At 38.7% G+C, this 20,942-nt stretch overlaps 1 protein-coding gene across 1 annotated transcript in view; it reads left to right on the forward strand.

The window, feature by feature from the left end:
- MKLN1 (muskelin 1) overlaps positions 1 to 20,942 on the forward strand; it is a 116,848-nt gene that overhangs the window by 4,548 nt on the left and 91,358 nt on the right. The window contains exons 2-4 of the mRNA XM_067469347.1: positions 11,897 to 11,966; positions 15,166 to 15,308; positions 15,828 to 15,916. Of these exons, the coding sequence (XP_067325448.1) occupies positions 11,897 to 11,966; positions 15,166 to 15,308; positions 15,828 to 15,916 (302 nt within the window). The remainder of the gene's footprint in view (positions 1 to 11,896; positions 11,967 to 15,165; positions 15,309 to 15,827; positions 15,917 to 20,942) is intronic.

A 20,942-nucleotide genomic window follows, 5' to 3' on the forward strand; every position in this document is an offset into this window, starting at 1 on the left:
CAATAGGCACTGACAAAATCACCATCTGCCAGCTGCAAAGGCCACCTTACTGGGATCTGCACGCATTATTTGCCGATACATCACACAGTCCTAGACACTTGGGACGTGTCCGACGTGTGATCCAATACAACAGCCAGCAGGGTGATCTTGTCTGCTGTGGACTCATCTTGTTGTGTTTCTAATAATAATAATAATAATAATAATAATAATAATAATAATGCTTTATTTATGTCCTGCCCCCTCAGTGCAGCTTACAGCAAGTAACTTTTAAAACAAAACAAAAAAATAGGTCAAATTAACATCATTTACAACAGAACATTTGCATTACTGAGAGCCTATGAGAACATCAACATCAAAAATAGCTTCTCTTGCAGAAATAAAAGCAATACAATTTTAAAAACTATTGCTTTTATTGAAATGCCTCCGTTTAAGGCTGATCGTCTCCAAAAGCCTGCTTCCAAAGCCACACAACCATATAACCCAGAATATCTGCTTTAACCTGGGGGCCCTTCCACACAGCTCTATATCCCAGAATATCAAGGCAAAAAAATTCACACAATATCTGCTTTGAACTGGGTCATCGGAGTCCACACTTCGATAATGTGGGATTTTTGGCCTTGATATTCAGAGGGCCATTCCACACAGCTCTATATCTCAGAAACCCCCACTGTATCTGCTTTGAACTGGATTATCTGAGTCCACACTCAGATAATGTGGGATTTTCTGCCTTGAAATTCTGAGGTATAGAACTGTGTGGAAGGGCCCTTAGGTCCCTTCCACACAGCTGAAAAAAATCCTACATTATCTGCTTTGAACTGGAATATATGGCAGTGTGGACTCAGATAACCCAGTTCAAAGCAAATATTGTGGGATTTTCTGCCTTGGTATTCTGGGTTATATGGCTGTGTGGACGGGCCCAAAGTTATCTGAGTCTACACTGCCACATATTCCAGTTCAAAGCAGAAAATGTGGGATTTTACTCTGCTTTTTGGAAGGGACCCCAGTTTTAAGTTGCTTTCTAAAAACATCAAAAAGGAAGTCAAATCTAATTTCCTTGGGAAGGGCATTCCAGAGCTTGGGGGAGGGGCGACCACTAAGAAGACCCTCTCTCTCATTCCCTCCAGCCGTGCTTGTAACGGGGTGGGCCTCCTCTGCGCATCTTGAGGCTCAAACTGGTTCATAAACAGGAGAATGCGGTTGAGCAAATCAACTGGACCCGAATCATGTTGGGCTTTATAGGTTATGACCTGCACTTTGAATTGGGCCTGGAAACAAATAGGCAGCCAGTGGAGCTGTTTATCAGTTGAGTAGATGCACCCAGTGATATCAACTGAGGATTTAAGGATGCTTTATATGAAACGCCCCACCAGTAATATTTCTTGTGTTATAAAGTCTCTTCCAGTGACTCTATGCTAGAGAATTAATGCAGTTCGATACCACTTTGAACTGCCCTAGCCTACTTACTTAGGCGATCCCTCGTAGCTCGAGGATGATTGTCTTCCAGATGTGGTGTCTTGGCGGTGGGTCCATAGGTGGCTGTGGAGCCCTATTCTTGATTCACATGTTCTTCCGCAGTGAGGACATCAGTTTCCAGATGGAAGGTGGTCCCAGTCAGGGTTGGCTTGACGTGCCTTCCTCTTGTTGCAGATATGGCATGTCTCTGACATTTATTTTATTTATTTAGCAATTTTGTATACCGGTCTTCTCCCCTCTATCAGGGGACTTGGGCCGATTTCCAACAATAAAATCACAAAATAATCATTAAAAACATCATATAACATATTCAATTAAAACGTTATAACAGCAAAATGCAATCACATAATAACAATGGTCAGTTGTCATAGTGAATTTGTTGTCCATCATTCATCGTCCTCTATCCGATCACAGAAATATTTATTCACTTGTTGAAAGCCAATCCCCATAGCCAGGTTTTCACCCATTTTCTGAACGACAGAATGGAGGGGGCAGTTCTGATCTCCAGTGGGAGAGAGTTCCAGAGTCGAGGGGCCACCACCGAGAAGGCCCTGTCCCTCAGACGCGCCTGAGAGGCCGGTGGGACCGAGAGCAGGGCCCCATTGTGTTTATGAGCAAACGTTTTGGTAGTAGCAAAGGCAGCTGTGTTGGATGTGAGGGAAGGAAGATAAAGCAGGGGCAGAGTAGGGTAAAACAATAAAAGCTTTTAAGGAAGGAGGGAATGAGAGGATGAGGATGCTCTGTATTAAGTGCAGGATGTCACTGAAGGAACTGAAAATTAAGATCTTTGTTGCAATGGTTTCAATTCATTTTTCCAAAGGCAAACTCAGAAAAGGGTTGGTAGGGACTGGGTGAATACAGTATTATGGTTACTGGAGTTGTAAAAGAATACAGGAATAAAACTGAGGTAACACCTTTGTTTTTATCCCCAGCTTAAATGAAACTTCTTAGGTAGATGTTTGTGACCCCCTGTATACCATATCTTTCCTCTCTTTCTCTTGGATGACCATCCTTATTTTCTCCAATTCTTACTTTACTTTTTAAGATACTACCAGGGAAGACTTGCTTTTACTTGAGGTTGTTCCATAAAGTGTACTCATGCTTTAATAATAATAATAATAATAATAATAATAATAATAATAATAATAATAATAAATTCTGGCAGTATCTGCTGTAGGGAGAATCCATTGTAATGGATTTAGGGTTCGAGTAGGAAGTATTTAGGGTTAGAGTATGAAGATATCAAATTATATAAGTGGTATGTAGGATGTGAAGTCATAGGTGGGCTGGTAAGTCCAGGGCATCTGCAGTATCTGAGGGTGTGTGGAGCTCAAATTGGAAGAATGGGAGATACAACATATAGGGCTGACATGAGGAAAAGTATGAAGTTTTAGCATGCCAGGCAGCAGTGCCTTGTTGAACATTTTGAAAAATGAAGTTCTGTAACACTTGGAATAATTTGTGTTCATGTGGGTCTCTGCATGGGTCTGATGTAGGTTGTGGCTGATTAGTTTTCAAGAGAAAGATTTGACCCATTAACACTTTTGAGTCGCTCTGGGAGGGGTTAAAGCAAGAAAGTAGTGGGAGAAGGTGGATTCTTGCTTGAACAGGTTTGTTGTTTCTAATAGGCAAAAGACAATGTGCTGTTTTCTGCTGCTCAGTTGTGTGTATGTGAGTAAAGGAGTAAATGCATGGAAGGGACTCTTGTGACACTATTTCACTTTTGGACCCTGAAATGAACTTGAACTTGAATGTCCACGCGCTGCAACTGTTTGCTCACATGGTGTTTACTGTTGGAAGTGAACTCTGTTCCCTCTGCAGATCTCATGTTATTTGAGGCACCAAATAGAGTTGAGCTTGCTCTTTACTGGTGAAAGTTTTTAAATATTAGATTCCAGGAGAATATGCATTCTCCTGGAATCTGCTAGGTTTTGTTGATTTTTAGAGGATATTTGTATAGTAACTTTCAGTGCTATTGATCTAATGCTGTTGTAGAAAAATGACAGCATAGTATACGCACACAAGGTGTCACTTGGTGGGAAACTAATTGTACACTAGGAAGCTCATCCATCAGTCAAGCTACATTGTTTGTCCAGTTTGTTTCTGGGCACAAATCAGAGTGCTGTTTTTGACCTGTAAAGGTGTATAGCTCAGGCTCAGGCTGACTGGATGTCCTCATATGAGCTTATCTGAGGTCCTTGAGAAAGGCTCTTCTCTTAGTCCCTCCACCATCATGGTTTGTGATGTTCTTCTCAATGGCTGCTCTGGGACATTACCCATTCCCAGAGTTATGTATAAGTCACTGTTGGTTCCTTTTCTCTCCTAAAAGTTAACATGCAATTTCCTTGCTCTGTAAGATATCTCTACCTTCCAGACTTCTGATCCTGATGGGTCACATCTCAAGGCTAGAGGAAAACTTGATTGAATATTGAGTGCTGTGCTTGTTGTAGCATCTGGTCACTCATGTGCAACCAGCGGTATTAGATGAACATAGATAGATTTGTGAACAGCTGTGGCTTGTTGAATCAATTCTACCCACTTAGGTGATCTCTGAAGGTTTCTGTTGCCTAAGATTAGAACTATGTTCAAAGCCATTGGATCTATAAAAGAAAAAACAGTTATGAGCTGGCTCAAACATTTTACATGATAAAGACTTGTGGAGATAAATCATAAAAACACCCCATCCCTCAAACTAGGCAAAGTTGAAAAGATTTCAATTGATGGCAAAATTAGGTCAAATTCAATATATTGAGAAGAAATCCTTCCTAGAGTAGACCAGTTGAAATGAATAGGACTTGGTAGTTACACAGTAGATTTTAGTTTACTTATGTGTAGACAAACATTGAATTTAGCTTATTGTCACAACTCTTGGCAATCAGTATTTGCATAATTACATTGATGCATTGGTTTATCCTACGAACACAGGTTTTATCTGTAGACTGCCCACTCTATATGCCCTTTATTCTGAATTCTTAGTTCTCAGATTCACATGTTGAGCTTCATTAAAGGAGAGCAGATTTCAGTTGGACATTAGAAGTAATTTCTTGACAATTAGAGCTGTTGGGCAAAGGAATCTGTTTCCTAGAGACCTCCTTCTCTGGACTTCTTCAAAAAGAGGCTGGATAGCTCCCTCTTTTTGCTTTTGCTCAAGGTCTTGCATTGAGCTAAAGGATTGGCTGGATGGCCCCTGAGGCTCTTCAAACTTTCTGCTTCTGTGAGACTAAAGGTTTGCATCTTGACAAGTTCTGGTAAAACAAAGGGAACATCTTTGTGGGACTTTCAATTTTATTCCTGAAGTGCTTCAGAATCCCGTTTTCCTCCCAAAGGAGCCATCATCATGTCAATGTCAGTTGCCATTTGTTGTGTGCCATTCCTTTTCTTCCATCGGATTTTAAATTCAGTGACAGTGTTTAGATTTCTTGAAAATTATTGGTAATATAGAATTGCATAGAGCTGATGGTGAGATACCTAGTAATGATCTCCCCTTGAGAGAAGTGGTTTGAGAAGCAACTCTAATACAGTAACAGCGGAAGTGCAAACAATGCATCTTACTACATAGATGGCAGAAAAATATGAAATCTTAAATGTTAAATCTGAAATCCTAGTAAAATGGCAATCTCAGTTTAGTTATCTTATCTTGTAAAGAAAATTCCAGCTTGATTTGTTCTAGGATCCATTGATTTGTCTATTTTAGAAGTCCAAGCATAACTTTCTCTAGCACTGTATTTCCAATGAGTTGATTTTTGTTCCATGTCAGCTTTTTTCATTGTCCAAATCTCACACTTGTACATATAAATTAGTATTGATAATGATATTAATAATTCCAGTTAATGTTGTGAGTGTGGGAGTGGAAGTCAGAAAATAACTGTTTAGACATGTTATCCTACCTTTCTCCATGCAGTTCAGGACAACATATCCTTGCAACAACTTTTTGAGATAGATTGGATTGAGATAATGCTTTGGATAAATAGAACAGTGTGATAAGGTGGGAAATTAACATTAAGTTGTTCAAGTTCTGTAACTGTCACCCATATTAGCTGCTGCACTGCATTCAAGCTGCCATTTCCTGTGGTTCTGTCATATCTCTGTCCTTGAAAGGCTTTCTCCCTGGCACGTCTTTCTTGGAGTTCCAAACACAGCATCACAGTGTCCCCTATTTACTGTTTAAAACACGTAGCCAAGGCATTGGATAATCCTTAATGGCTTTGGTTGCTTCTTTCCACACATTTTTATCAGCATGGTGAGTGAACAGGGGCATGTCAGGGAGAAGTATTGTCTGTTCAGAAAGGACAGAAAGGAATAAAAAGCGAGGAGAGTAACAATTTTAGAAATGCAATATGCTAGCAATCTGTAATATGTTTTCTGAATTTTCCCCATGCTTTTCACTGTCCTTGCAATTTGGAGGAAAGTAACAGGAGTATCTAAAATGGCATGTAGTTAATTCCATCTTTGTCCTCTTTGGAGAGCAAAATAAATCATGTCAGATTCTGAAGAGAAGCTGCTTGACTGAGTTTAGTTTGCTCTATTAGAGTTTTCATCTACAATGTTGTTGTTGTGTACCTTCAAGTTGTTTCTGACTTATGGCAACCCTAAAACAACTGTATGATAGGTTTTTGGGCTTCAGCTCCCAGAATTCTTGACCATTGAACAAGCTGTCTAGGGCTTCTGGTAGTTGGAGCCCCAAACACCTGGAGGAGAGGGCTACAGGTTGAAGAACTTGGTTTAGGAAGTACTGTTGCCAGAGAAAGCAAACTTTAACCATTAATGCTTTGATAGCTCACACTTTATGGTTTGAATTTGACAAAGATGCATCTTGTTGATTTTCTCAGTGATTAATTTATCTTTGCTTTTTTTCTTTTGCCCTATTTATATGAACCTCCTGCTTTTCCCCCAACCCCCTCCAGTATGTTCAGTTGCTGATCAATTCTGTTTTGTTGTGTGTGTTAGGAAGGGGTTGTGGGAGCGGCAGTGGGCACAGTCATGCAAATTTCACACCAATGGTGAGAGTAATGAACACTGGGATGCCTGTGGTGGAGGAAACACAGAAAATCTAGGATGGAATTGTCTCCGTATGAAAGCTCTCACTTGGGTGGTGAGCAATATGGTGTTTGTGGAAGATATAGGCAGGGCTCTTGGGCATGTTCATGGCGCTCACTATAACCTGCAATGTCATTGGAGAGAGGCTTTTACTGCTTGGCAGAAAGAAGGGGTTTGATTGGATGGCCTTTGGGTTCTTCCCAATTCTGATTCTATCATTTATCTATTACATAATATGAGATAGCTTTTGTGGCTTTTAATAAAACTGCTTTTGACATTTAAAAAAAATCCTTAAAATCAGTAGATGTATGAATATTTCTGAAAGTTGGGGGGAAGGATCCCCTGTTATCTTGTGTCATTGCGTAGAAAATTCAAGGAGATAGCTGTTGTAGTTTTTTTAAAAAAATGCTGCTTATAAAAATGTGAAAATTCCCCCAAAATCCATGGATAAGTGAAACATTCTGAAATTTGGTGGGCTAATGGTGGTAAATGTGTTTTACCATTGTAGCAAGTCTCACCCCACTAACTGAAAATTAGGGATAAAGGAGCCCCAGAAGTTTCCCCAATGCGTACTTACCATAAAAAAATAATAACAAAATTTCATTACACTCATTACAAACAAAATTTCCATTAAGGATACTTTAGAAACAAGGTAGAAATGAAAGGCCAGCGCCACCCAGTTTTGTAATGACTCTTGAAACATTTATTTATGGACCGCACATGCCTAGTAGCTGAAGATAATGCTGATGTCATAGTTAATTAGGATTCATTTTTTTCTATAACAGCCATCAATTGTGTCTACGCAGATTGGGAAGATCTTGGTAGTTTTGTATATTGAATATTGTAATGCTTGTGATTTATTACATCTGATCTCGCCATTCAAGACTTTCAAAGGACAACATTTGTTCCGTGAATAACTCCTTGGCCAATTCAGTTGCTTTTTTCCTTCACAAACATTTTATTGTTCAAAAGTCAGAAAACTGCAACTCCACAGTTTTCTTCAGCTGTGTTTTCCAAGCTGGAGGGAGAGCTTATTTTCTAGCAATTCAGAGGCCTGAATGCTTTTTCATAGTATGCAGCAGACGCTCTGTGCTCAAGAAGGGAGGTGTAATATGATCAAATATACTTGGTGGTCTTTGAATTGCATCTCCCTTGTGAAAATACAGTGTTTTGTTACCTTATTAACTGTTAGGAGTTACCGCTCAAGTTCATCCAGCTCTTAGTAGTTGGATTTTCCCTCATCATATTTCCCCAATATTATTCTTGGAAATTTGCCTTTTATTTAATTCTCCCGCCCCATCACCTCTAGCATGTTTGACTGCATTTTCATACTCATGCAATAGCTTCTCAGATATCAGTGGGATCTGGTAAAACAACAACAACTAAAAAGAAAGAAAAAGAAACAGAAGAAAGCAAAACAACACTACATAGGTTTGCAGCTGCGCAGGCCATATTGTAGGGGTCTTATTTCATTATGCATGCGCTTGTTCTTATGTTTTGAGAACAGCAACTGAAGAAAATGATTGCAGTCTATTTTAGTAGCATAACTAATAACTTGGCAATAACACCCTTCAGCCCATGATCTAAAAATAATTTGAGAAGTTCCTTCTAGATGAAAGCACAGTATGTTTTAAAAGTACACACACCCTTCTGTTGTTGTGCATTGTGAATAAAGAACTTTAGAAAATGCTCATGAAAGATGGAAGAAAGGCGAACCAACCCTGCAAGGGGTATCGCTGGGTTTCTGGCAATGTATGTCAGCATTTCCCAAAAGGGAATTTATAATCATTTGCAATATTACTTGAACATTATACAGAACCTCATGTGTAGTTGTGCAAGTGAACAATGGTATAGGCCTCTTCTCAATTCTCCCTATTGCTTTCAAGCTCTGTTTGAGCTTGCCTATATTGTTGGGTGTTGGAAAACTGGTGAAGAATATCTTTGTGTCAGCATCACAGACTCTGCTTCTCCTATTGCTCTTGTACAGCAAGACATTCTCTATGAGAAAAGGGAGAGGGGTGTGTGATGAGCATTGCATGTGGTGTTATGAGTTTAAACTCTAGAGAGTCTGGTTCAGTTCTATATTGCACTCCAGAGAAAATCACTCTAGCTGTTGCAATCCAGAGCAGGAAACGAGGCCCTAAGATAACTATCCACCACACTTGACTGTGAAAAAAACAATCATTTTTATTGAAGAAAAATGGTTACAAAATAAAGGAAAAATGCAAAGTCAAAAGCCTCAGCAAAATCAGCAAACATGAATGTCCATGAACAAGATCAAAACCCAAAGCCACACTGTAAAATACTGGAACCTGTTAGCAATCCACTAACCATACTTAGTGTCCTAGAAATCTTTCAAGACGATGGCCAGGGAAACCGGGAGAACTGCCAAGGTCTTCATCAATCTAAAACAATGCCTGAACTGAGAAAGTTAGCCTGGTGGAAGGCACTTAAAGCCGAGGAATTGGTTTCGTGATATGCCTCCCTCCTTTGAAGCCGTTGTTTGTATTTCTTTTAATCTGGAAGACCTTCGCAAGCTGAGTGATTTACTCCTGTCTTGCCAAATCAGGCCCCTTCTATTCTCATTAAGGTTCTCAGGTGCAGAAGGGAGTGAAAGGTCATTGCTTCCCTCTGAAACATTCTCATGAACTGGTACTTTCATTTTCCAAATCTACAGAAGTTTCTTCCTCACTAATTTCAGGAGCATTGTCACTAATTTCAGGATCATTGACATCAAGAAATACATTTTCATTAGCATCAGGAAGTACATTTTCATTAGCATCAGTAAATATATTTTCATTAGCAACAGGAGGTACAAACAGAGAATCGGGTTCAAACTCAGGCTGAACCCCAACACTAGCTGTGGCATAGAGTTGGTATTGCAACATTTCTGAGGGCACAGCATGGTTGCTAAATTTGTTGTCCATGTAGCATAGTCATGAAAGCAAGCACTCATTTGGAATATAATAATAATAATAATAATAATAATAATAATCCTTTATTTGTACCCCGCTACCATCTCCCGAAGGACTTGGTGCGGCTTACAAGAGGCCAAGCCCAAATACATCAGTAAAACAACAACAACAATACAACAATAAATAAACTCATAAACAAGCAGTAAACATTAACAATAACACTAAGAAGGTCAAGAAACCATAATCTACAGTGTTTGGCTTGTGTTAGACTACAGATGTTTTTGGGAACTTCACACATCAGAGCGTGGAGTCAGTAATCACCCCTCTGACCTGTAACAATTATTTGGAATTCAAAGGTACACATCTTTTAAACCTGGAGTCCCCATACTGAAAGCTTTCTATCTCATGGAAGCTGTTGACCTTTGCCATACTTTGTGGTAGAGAATTACATCTGACTATTATACTTTATGTAACAGAGTCCTTTCTTTTGTCTATTATTGTGGGCTCTTATCACTTGGATTGGGTGTCATGAGTTTTACTTCATCATTGTAACCCCTCTTGTCATCTTTGTGCTATGTCCCTCCCCAATTTTATTTTATTGAAATGACGCTCCAGGCCTTTGATTCTTCTACTCTTTTCTGCATATTTTCTACCCTTTTGTTGATTTGTTTCTACCTTTGTTTAATTTCTGCTTCATAAGCCACCTTGAGTTATTTGTTGTTAAAAGAGGGTAGAGAAAGTGTTAAACTGCCAACTGGCACAACACACATAATTTTAATTGCAGCCTTACCCAAGAGGTGAAGAAACTCTCTTTGGGATGTACAGTATTTTTGCAATAGCAATTCCTTATCAATAAAACTCATTAAAAGCTACACAGTCTGCAGTTTTAAGTGATGACTCAGTTTTTAATGGACAGAGAACTACAGTGTAAGTAGGGAGTGTTTTGAGGCTTTTTGAAAGATTTCTTGTCATAGAAAGACGGTGCATTTTTGGTCATAGAAGGGTACACATTTGAAATATTTACTCAGTTGGAGTCTCCCACTTTGTGAACATACATAATTTTTGCAGTCTATTAAATGCCTCATAAAACTGATAGTAGCACTGCTTTGAACACCATCAGTCTGCATTTCTCTATGTGTGCATGTTAATTTTAATTTTAAAATTGATATTAATTGTGTTGAAAGGGAAGGGATAGATAAGAAACAAGTTTGTTGTTGTTGTTGTTCATTCGTTCAGTCGTCTCTGACTCTTCGTGACCTCATGGACCAGCCCACGCCAGAGCTCCCTGTCGGCCGTCACCACCCCCAGCTCCTTCAAGGTCAGAAGAAACAAGTAGTGTTTATGAAATATTCCTAGACATAGGTATTGTTTCTAATGTTACTTGCTGGGGTCTGTTTAAAGTGTAGTGTATTTTAATTACTAAAGTGCCTTGAGTCCTGGGGGAAAAAAGCAAATGATGATGATGATAGTAATATAGCTGGAGCATGGGACACTGAAAAACAAGAAACAAAAGAACTTACGTATTTGCAGCTCAAGTGCAGGTACTTCAGACAAATAGTATCAACACAAATATTGAAAAAATAACTGGGCAATATATTATCTTTGGAAAGAAAAAGATGAAACTCTCTTCTACTTTAGCAGTTTGTGCAGTAAGATTACAGAGAGCTAATACAAGGAATGCCATGATAAAGTGGCTGCACTGATAGAAAAGAAACTAGCATGTGTTCAAGATGTTCATGGTCTTAGGAATTTCATATACACTTTAAAGTCATGGTAACAACCATGGTTAGTTCTTTTGTGTGTGGGATTTGAGTGCCTATTAGATCTACGTTACAATAGTGATTAGCTTCAGAAAACAGTAAAAGCTGAGTTATAATCCCCACCCTAGCATTCAGTAAGTTCGCCTATTAATATAAAAGACTGGGTTTTAATTTGGCTACAATGAGGTGATTTTGTAAAATGGTGCTTGGCAGCAAATAAATTAGAATATACAAGCATGCTTTTACTTGGTTTTTGAAAAGTATATCTTTTGAACTTACTGTGGAGTTGGTCACACTTACAGTCTGAGTCCTCTATGGAGGTAGAGAAGATCGGGATATAAAGGTTTTAATTATAAATAAATAAATAAATGATTCCTATCTTTTTTGATGGTGTTTTTAGTAGGGAAGAAGGTATTGTTCCATTTAGAAACATAAGCAACTATTGGTGAATTTGTCTGAAAAGCCTTGTCTTCCATTTCTACTTGTGTTGAAAAAGTTTGTTGTGTATATGGGAAAAGCTTGTGTATGTGGAAAAGGGGGGATTTGTCTTCATCAATGGAAGAATGATTGCATTGAATGATTCATTGTTCTGTGCCTTTTTTCATATGTAGAAAAAATCATTTCCAACATTTTTTTCTACATATGGTCTGTGGTTTATTGAATGGGACACTAGAAATTAAGCAAGTGTTGTGAACTTCTCTGTATTTGTAGGAATATTTTGGTAGACAAGCCCAACGATCAGTCGTCACGGTGGTCCTCTGAAAGCAACTACCCTCCACAGGTAAGTAAATCTCTCTCCTGCTATATTTTGAATATTTTAAATTCTACCATCACCACCAAAATTAACTTCTTTGAAGTTATACTCTCTTAATCTAGACAACTCTGTTGTATAAAAGCTCTTTCTTTGTATGTTAGGGTTAGGTTGGTGCATGAATGTATACTGTGAACATTATCATGTGCTGCATATGCTCATGTATAAATCTACTTCATGTACAAGTCAAGGGCAGTTAATTTTGGGGCCAAAATTACAGATTTCTGTGTAAATTGTGGATGAGTTGTGCATCATTCTGTGGAGAGGGGAAAGCACCAGAACAACTTCAGGGGGCCAGCTGTTTCTGGGCCAGTTCCCACTACCATTTTCCTTCCAGGCATTCAAGCAGCTCTAAAGTGATGCCATGATAAAGAAAGTAGAAGGTCCTGGTGTTTCTTTTAGATTTTTCTGGGACAGTTTAAGCCTTTGCTTTTTGCCACACTACTCAGATTTGTTTGTTTGTTGTTTTTTTTTTGGATAAAGCAAGAATGGCCATTGCCTTGTGGACAAGTCATTCTAGTTTTTAGGGTTAATTTTTGACTAATATTCCAAACTTATGCATGAGTATGTAGAGTAAGTGTTGGTTCTTGATTATTATGGTGTTTGCATTATTATTATTATTATTATTATTATTATTATTATTATTTGATACACAACAAGGTTAGTACACAGCAAACAAGATCACTATGCCGGCTGTTGTATTGGACCACACATTGGATACTTCCCAAGTGTCTAGGACTATGTGATGTATCAGTGAATAATACATGCAGATCCGAGTAGGATGGCTTTTTGCAGCTGACAGATGGTAATTTTGTCAGCGCTGATTGTTTTTAAGTGCTGGCCAAGGTCTTTAAGCACTTCTCCCAGTGTGCCAATCTTCATTGGTTATTATTATTATGTTTATTTATACCCTGCTTTTTCTCTCTAGAAGGAGACTCAAAGCTGCTTACACTAAAAGCATTTCAATACAATTTGAAATATACTGATATACAAACATTAAAACAGAATTAAATATCAATTATATTAAAAATACAGTTAAAATCTATCAAAATGTATTCAAAGCTATGCCCTGAGACTTTACAGAAGGACAAATTGCAGCTATCTCTCGGACAGACATGAGTAGCAAGATAGCTATCCTGAATAATTGTGGGAAATGCACAGATTATAATTTATCATTTGTGTATGTTTGTACCAATAAAGTAAAAGTTCTACAAAGCCATATAAGAGCAGGTGGTGGTTTTCAGCAATAAATAAATATGCAGCGCCCTTTAATCTTCTGCAGCTATGTCTTCTGCTCTCTTGCTTTCATTTTAGTTGATAGACAAACACAAAAATTGAAGTCTTCCTGTTTTTTCATATGATTCTTGTTAACTTCCTGTGACAAAGCAATTACTTCATTTTGAAAAGATTGTAATGGATTGGTATAGTTAGTAAGGTTGTGCTGAGAAGTAAACACAATTATTTCAAAATGAAGAGGAATTTCATGTCTTTTTTGATACTTTTTAAAAAAATCTAAAAATTGAATTAAAATACAATTAAATGGTTTTTATCTTTTGTTAAAATTGATTGAGTTTTACCCTCTTTGTAGGTCAGGGAAGGACAGGTGATGGGACAGAGGCAGCTTTATGAAGAAAATGGTTCCTTTAAATGCAAGCCAATTATAATGTTCTTGCTTTCTTGGTAATGAAAGGATATGAGTCCCCACTAGTTATTTTAAGATCTACAAAGAGTATAAAATGTATGTGGAAGCAGTAATTATAGTGTTCAGGGTACCTAGGCTGTTGGTAGTGGTCTGATCTGTTTATTTTTAGCATTAAGTTTGTATAGACACGTATCTGAGTGTTGTTTTCCGAAAAGTGCTCTAGCTAAAAAATAACCAGCTAAATAATCATAGTCTATGCTTCCTCCATAGGTTTACCAGATGGTATTTAATAGTTCTTCTTGGCAAGGATTGCTCTTGTGATACTCAGCAATTTGATAATGATATGTTAGTGTGCCCTGAGGGTATTATGGAATTTTGTATTATATAAAGCAATAGAAAACTGAAATGAATTTGAGCTTTGCTCTACAAACTGATCATCAGGTGTCTAGTGGATGACAGCATGATCATCATTGAAAGTCATATTCTGAAAGTGAGAGTGGATAATTATTAACCTGGACAAATCCCTTTCTAAGTGACAGTAGTTTATGTTCATTTGGAGTAAGAAAGATAGTGGCTTGACATGAATAACACTTCCAGGTGTTCAGTGGGACAAAGGTAGGACATAGAAATAAACAGATAGTGGGTTGGAATCAGTTATGACTCTTTTGGATTAACAATATGAGTAAATTAGTGTTGAATGCTAGCATAAATCATGAGGGTATACTATTTCAAAACCATTTAAGGGCTTTTAGGACTATATACAAGTTGCAAACAGGCAAACATTTGCTAGCTGTTCCTTTGTGTTTACTTTAGGAAAACTCACATATGGTATTCATTTATTCCTCGCATTTTCTACCTACTTCTCTTCTTTTGCAATTCAGGGATACATTTCAGGCTTTTAGAAGCATCTTTTGAAATGTTTATCTTGCAACCAAGGCTTTTAGAAACCCTCAGGGTAGTTCTCGACAAGTAAAATACATGAAAATATTGCACTGGTACAGTCCCACAAATTAGGAAAAAAAATGAATTACTGTAATTACAGTTCACAGCAGCCAGAGAATTTCAGCATAAAAGGATCCTACACAAAAGGCATGCCAAAACATAATATGTAAATAATGTGCAAAAATGTATGTGTCATATTTTCATCCAAGAGCATGGATTGACTAGATTCTGCTCCTTGTTTTATGTAAACTCAATTTCATGCCAAGGTTTTCAGCCTTTTGTTTTGTTTTTGTTTTTTGAAAAGACCTTCTCCTGGTATCTCATGGTTGGCACCGGTACAGAACATATTTTTTCATAAATACTTAACATATTATACTTAAATATTCCTTTAATTTAAATAAAGAAAAACACTAAAAAAAGGGGAATTTCTGACGGGAAAGAATCAGGGCCAGCTAACACCTCCCATCAAAGGATCCCCCTAGGCAGGAAGCAGCCAGGCTTTGAAGCTGCAAGGCCATTAGTGCTGGTTGTTTTGACAAATGTAAAACAAAAACTGAGACCAACATCCATCTTTTCACCCTCTAGTATCTCATCTTGAAACTTGAAAGACCTGCCATAGTCCAGAGTATAACATTTGGAAAATATGAGAAGACCCATGTCTGTAACTTAAAGAAGTTTAAAGTGTTTGGTGGGATGAATGAAGAAAACATGACAGATCTATTATCTAGGTAAGAAGGATACTTCAGTGTTTCTAGGCATGAGAACATGCCTTTCTTTGCAGGAATAATAGAGATGTGAACATAAATCCCCAAGTTTTGGATACCCAAATGAAGTCCTATTATACACAGTGGCATAGTAAAATTGTGTCCTTTGTCTAAAACAGCAAAATCAATATTTGTTTATTGGAATTTTGTGTGGAATATTTTCAAACCATGAAAAATAGAATCTACGGATGCAGAATCTGTGGAGATGATCGCCTGACTGTAATTCATAATGCAGACGGAGAAGTGCTTCTAAACTGATTCCCAATATATTTTCAAGACGGGGAAAATTGTTTCCTGATACATTTCCCTGCACTATAAATGTCCTTTTTTTTTGTCCAGGGGGAGGTGGGGAGATACTTGTATTATAGCAGTCTATCTCATCATGCTGTAGTAAATCAATCAAGATCAATATAAAATATCATCTGCTGGTTATCAGTAAAATCCTTGGCAAGATTTAATAACTGTGTGTTTTTCTCTTTGCAGTGGCTTAAAGAATGACTATAACAAAGAAACCTTTACATTGAAGCATAAAATTGATGAGCAGATGTTTCCGTGTCGATTTATTAAGATAGGTAAATATATCCCCTCTTGGTTTTTATTTTATCACTTCTCTCTCGCCTCTATTCATGCTTGTGATGAGCCCTTTTTATTTCTCAATCTCTTCAGGCTGATTACCTAGCCAGTTTCAAAGCTTTGAAACTGCAATGCATACTGCATACTGTGATATAGTTCTCTTAATGAAACTTTGGGGGAATCTATAGTGTGTGGTATCTGTCTTTTGTCTAGAGCATTGGTTCTCAACCTGTGGGTCCCAGGTGTTTTGTCCTACAACTCCCAGAGATCTCAGCCAGTTTACCAGCTCTTAGGATTTCTGGGAGTTGAAGGCCAAAACATCTGGGGACCCACAGGTTGAGAACCACTGGTCTAGAGCAAACCTTCCTGGCATTGCAAGGCCTATTCCGTTTCCCCTCCCCATAGTCTTTAAAGCACTGTTGGATTCTTAGTGTTTCAGCATGCAGTGTAAGTTGATCTTGGCTCTGAGTGACCTCAGCCAGATCTGGGCTTTAATGTTAGCTTGGACTTGGAAGTAGCAGTAACTGGGAACTTTGAGTAGACATTTAAGCCTTTGACTGCAATATGTCCTGGTATGTGTTGCCTCTTGTTTTGGTACCAGCATTGTTGCATTCTCTTACATTCAGGATTGGGTTGTTCTGCATTCTCATAGAGATGAGGGTGGACCAAAAGGCAGGAATTCGGCTCAGATTTGAGCAGATTTGAGCTATGTGTCTTCAAATCACTTGTTGACTTGTGGCTACCCTGTGAATTTCACAGGGTTTTCCTTGGCAAGAAATATTAAAAGGTTCTTTTGATGGTTCCTTCCTCTGAAGTATAACTTCCAACACCTATCATTTGTGAGTGATCCCCCATCCAAGTACTAACTAGGACTGCTTTGCTTTCAAGATTAGGCAGGATCTGGTGCCTTTAGGGCAGGGGTCCTCAAACTAAGGCCTGGGGCCCAGATATGGTCCTTCAAAGTCATTTACCCAGTCTCGCTCAGGGGCAACCTAAGTCTGAAACGACTTGAAAGTACACAACAACAACAATCCTATCTCATCAGGCAAAAGCAGCCCCACACTTCCCATTGAAATACTAATAAGTTTATTTTGTGTTAAAATTGTTCTTTTTTATTCTTGTATTGTTTTAAAGTGGGTTTTTTTGCATTACAAATATGATATGTGCCGTTTGTATAGGAATTCATTCATGTTATTTTCAAATTATAATCTGGCCCTCCAACAGTGTGAGGCACTGTGATCTGGTCCTCTGTTAAAAAGTACGAGGACCTCTGCTTTAGGTATTTAGGTGGGCTCAGATGTAAGCAAACTACAGTCCTTTTAGCTCTTCCAAGTTAAAAACCAGATTTGTGAACTCTGCTTGTATTGATTTCAGCGAAGTAGTCTAAATTTTGTAATGTGTATGAAGCATTTGGAGGAATAGCACTAGTGCTAAATAGTTTTCCTTATGATATAAATTATTTTGGCATTGTGAGACCTCACTTTAGTGTAAAATAATGTGATAGACACAGAGTCACAGATTTCTGATCCTCTTGCTTGGTATTGGCTGGGTGGGTAATATAAATAATTTCAAATGGCTATCCATCTTGGAACCTTTGTGATGCTGTGCCAGACAGCACTCTCTGGATTAAGGGAATTGGATTTGTTTTCATATTGCCAAGGATATCTCATTTGCTTTGCATTAGAATTGTCGGGTGGCCCTGCCTGTTACATATTACGAACTGGCAAATTTCTTCCTACCTGAGCCATGTTCCAATTATATCTGCTTTGGATTACAAGTATTTGCAAGACAGATGAATAAGCATGCCAGAAAATGTGCTGTTGTGTTAATGCTATTATTTTTCTTAGGTATTTTGCTCTTTGATAGAACGTTACTGCTTCTTTCATACCTTCATTTGATCTACATGGAAGTAGATTTTAGAGGGAAGCAGTAGTGTTTAGGGCAGGGGTCTTCAGACTTTTTAAACAGAGGGCCAGGTGACAGTCCTTCAAACTGCTGGAGGGCCAGATTATAATTTTAAAAAAACCCACGTAATTTGAATTCCTATGCACACTGCACATATTTTATTTGTAGTGCCTGAAACACTTAAAAAGGATACAAAACTTAAAATGAAGAACAATTTTAACAAATACACATTTATTAGTATTTCAACGGGAAATGTGGGCCTGCTTTTTGGCTGATGAGATAGGATTGTTGTTGTTGTTGTTGTTGTGTGTTTTCAAGTTGTTTCAGACTTAGGGTGACCCTGAGTGTGTGCCGGGTAAATGACCTTGGAGGGCCGTATCCGGCCCCCAGGCCTTAGTTTGAGGACCCTTGGTTTAGAGGGTAATTTATATCTCTAGCTACAATGGTAATGCTTCTTTCCTCCTCCAGCTAGTATGAAGCACATAATTTGCTTTTGAGTCATCGATTACTAAGGTTGTCATTATGATACTGGGCTTGACCCAGTATGACTTTTAGTATCGCTGTGCCATAGAACCCCCCACGTGCTTGTCAGTTATCATAACACAGTGCTATCTTCCCATCCGACATCCCCCCCCCCCCACCCTACTGCTGACAGCATCTAAATATTGGATATTGGGGGCAAATAGTGCATTGGGAAGTGGGGGATTGCAACTTTTATTGACCGGATCCCAGCTTTGCAGAAGCATTTGCCGTATTTATTTATTTATCGTGTCAGGAGCAGACCAAACAGTTGCGTTGCATTTTTTAACAAACAAACAAAACACAAAGTTTGCAAGCTTGGTAGTTGATTAAATGTCCTTTGACCAGTAGCTGGCCACTTGGAGTGCCTCTGGTGTTGCTGCAAGGAGGTCCTCCATCGTGCATGTGGCAGGGGTCAGGTTGCATTGCAGCAGGTGGTCTGTAGTTTGCTCTTCTCCACACTCGCATGTCATGGATTCCACTTTGTAGCCCCATTTCTTGAGGTTGGCTCTGCATCTCGTGGTGCCAGAGCGCAGTCTGTTCAGCGCCTTCCAAGTTGCCCAGTTTTCTGTGTGCCCAGGGGGGAGTCTCTCATTTGGTATCAGCCATTGATTGAGGTTCTGGGTTTGAGCCTGCCACTTTTGGACTCTAGCTTGCTGAGGTGTTCCAGCAAGTGTCTCTGTAGATCTTAGAAAACTATTTCTTGATTTAAGTCATTGATGTGCTGGCCAGAAGCATTTCCCTTGCTGCCATTGAAATAGAAGTGTTAGACATAGATTAATTTTCTTGCCTGGTCTATCAGTGTTGCTCTTGCTGGAAGTGAAGAAGCACCAACACTTCACATATAGAGCAATTGGGGACAGAGGGAACCCTATGTTGCATACCTGCTGTCTTGTTTTTACCTCTGCTTCTAAGGTCTGTGTAACTCAAGATGTTTTGCTTCCTGCCTGAATGTAGAGGTAACTTCTCCCTCCCTCCAAAAAGTCTTTAGCACCGTATCTGAGAAGGGAGCATCATGGGGTCTCTCTCTGCCTCAAGGTACCTTCGTACAGACCCGAGAGTCAGCATTAGGGACTCTTCTACCAAGTTAGATAATTTTCTTTTGCCTCTCTACTCTCTTATCTGAGATGCATTAACAATAAGCAATAAAAATAAGTTCTTATCCTTTTAGCCTTACCAGAACACCCTGAGCAATTTCTCTCCTGCTTCCTACCATAAGCTCATATATAGCACTGGATCCACTGCTACAGATACCAAATTTTTCCTGCAGCTCTTAAGACGAACCTAGAATTTGGTGTCTGGGTGGAGAGTTAGCAGAGGCCTTCGAAAGAAAAAGAAGTTCTAAAATATTGGTGAAAGTGGCGATTTGACAGAGTTCTGTCAATTCAAGATATAGGGAAAGATTTTACCAAGTATGAAAATACCCACTTGAGTTTCTATGGCTCTGAAAACGTTCCAAGCCTGTGACATTCTCAGCACAGCCTGTGAGCGCTCTACGTGTGGTGTGTGGGCTGCAGTGAGAACATGGCTCGTAAGCTGTCATTCCTTCTGTGTTCTTCTGCTTCAGTGCTCTCAGGTCTCAAGTATTAAGATGATGGAAATGTCTTTTTTCACTAGGCTACTTTACCATAAGCAAATTTCTTTTGAGCAACTGACCAGAGCAGAGTCATTTTTAATGTCTAAACAAAAATGATCTGTGCAACTCATGAGTTTGCTTTTAATTTCAAGGCCAGTTGGCCCAGTAGGAGGGATTGCTCCATTTGCATTTTGTTTTTCAGCTTGGTGAATTGATTTTACTGCAGAGTCGTACTTTTGAGTTGCTTTTATTCAGGGATGGGCAGAGTATGGACAGCATGTGAGACCTCCGCATCCGACATCTCTCCCCCCCCACCCCACCCCACTGGTGACTTTTTAAATACCCCAAATGATCACTAACAAGGTATTGTCAAAGGCTTTCATGGCCGGAATCACTGGATTGCTGTGAGTTTTCCGGGATGTATGGCCATGTTCCAGAAGCATTCTCTCCTGGCATTTCACCCACATATATGGCAAGCATCCTCTGAGGTTGTTATGTCTGTTAGAAACTAGGCAAGTGGGGTTTATATATCTGTGGAATAGGTGGGAGAAAAACTTTTGTCTATTGGAGGCAGATGACAACATTCCCAGGTTCTTTTTGGAGAAGCATTGGTAGACTAGATGGCCAGAGGAAGAGAAGATTGCATTGCATATATTCTCTCATTAAAACCCTAAAATATTTCTTGATATCCAGACTTGAGAACAAGCTGAGATTCCCAGCATTCAGTCATCTTGTAGAAATCACCTAACTGCTGGTTGAATATTATTAGTACAGATATAATTAGTTAATGAAGTAGATATGTGCCTGGGCTTTACTTTGATGGAAAATTTGGTACCAGAGGCAGAAATAACACAAAAAGAATAGGAATGGTTTCCTATGCCACAAAACAAAGGAGCAGTTCCATATATTTCAGCAAACTTTATATTCAAAACATACAATATGTGCAAGTGAAAAGAAACACGCCAGTCGGGCATACCTTGCATAATTATATAAGAAAATTGAACTTCTTGCATAATTATATAAGG

The sequence above is a fragment of the Anolis sagrei genome, chromosome 5 (genome assembly GCF_037176765.1).
Source record: "Anolis sagrei isolate rAnoSag1 chromosome 5, rAnoSag1.mat, whole genome shotgun sequence".
Taxonomy (NCBI): Eukaryota; Metazoa; Chordata; class Lepidosauria; order Squamata; family Dactyloidae; genus Anolis; species Anolis sagrei.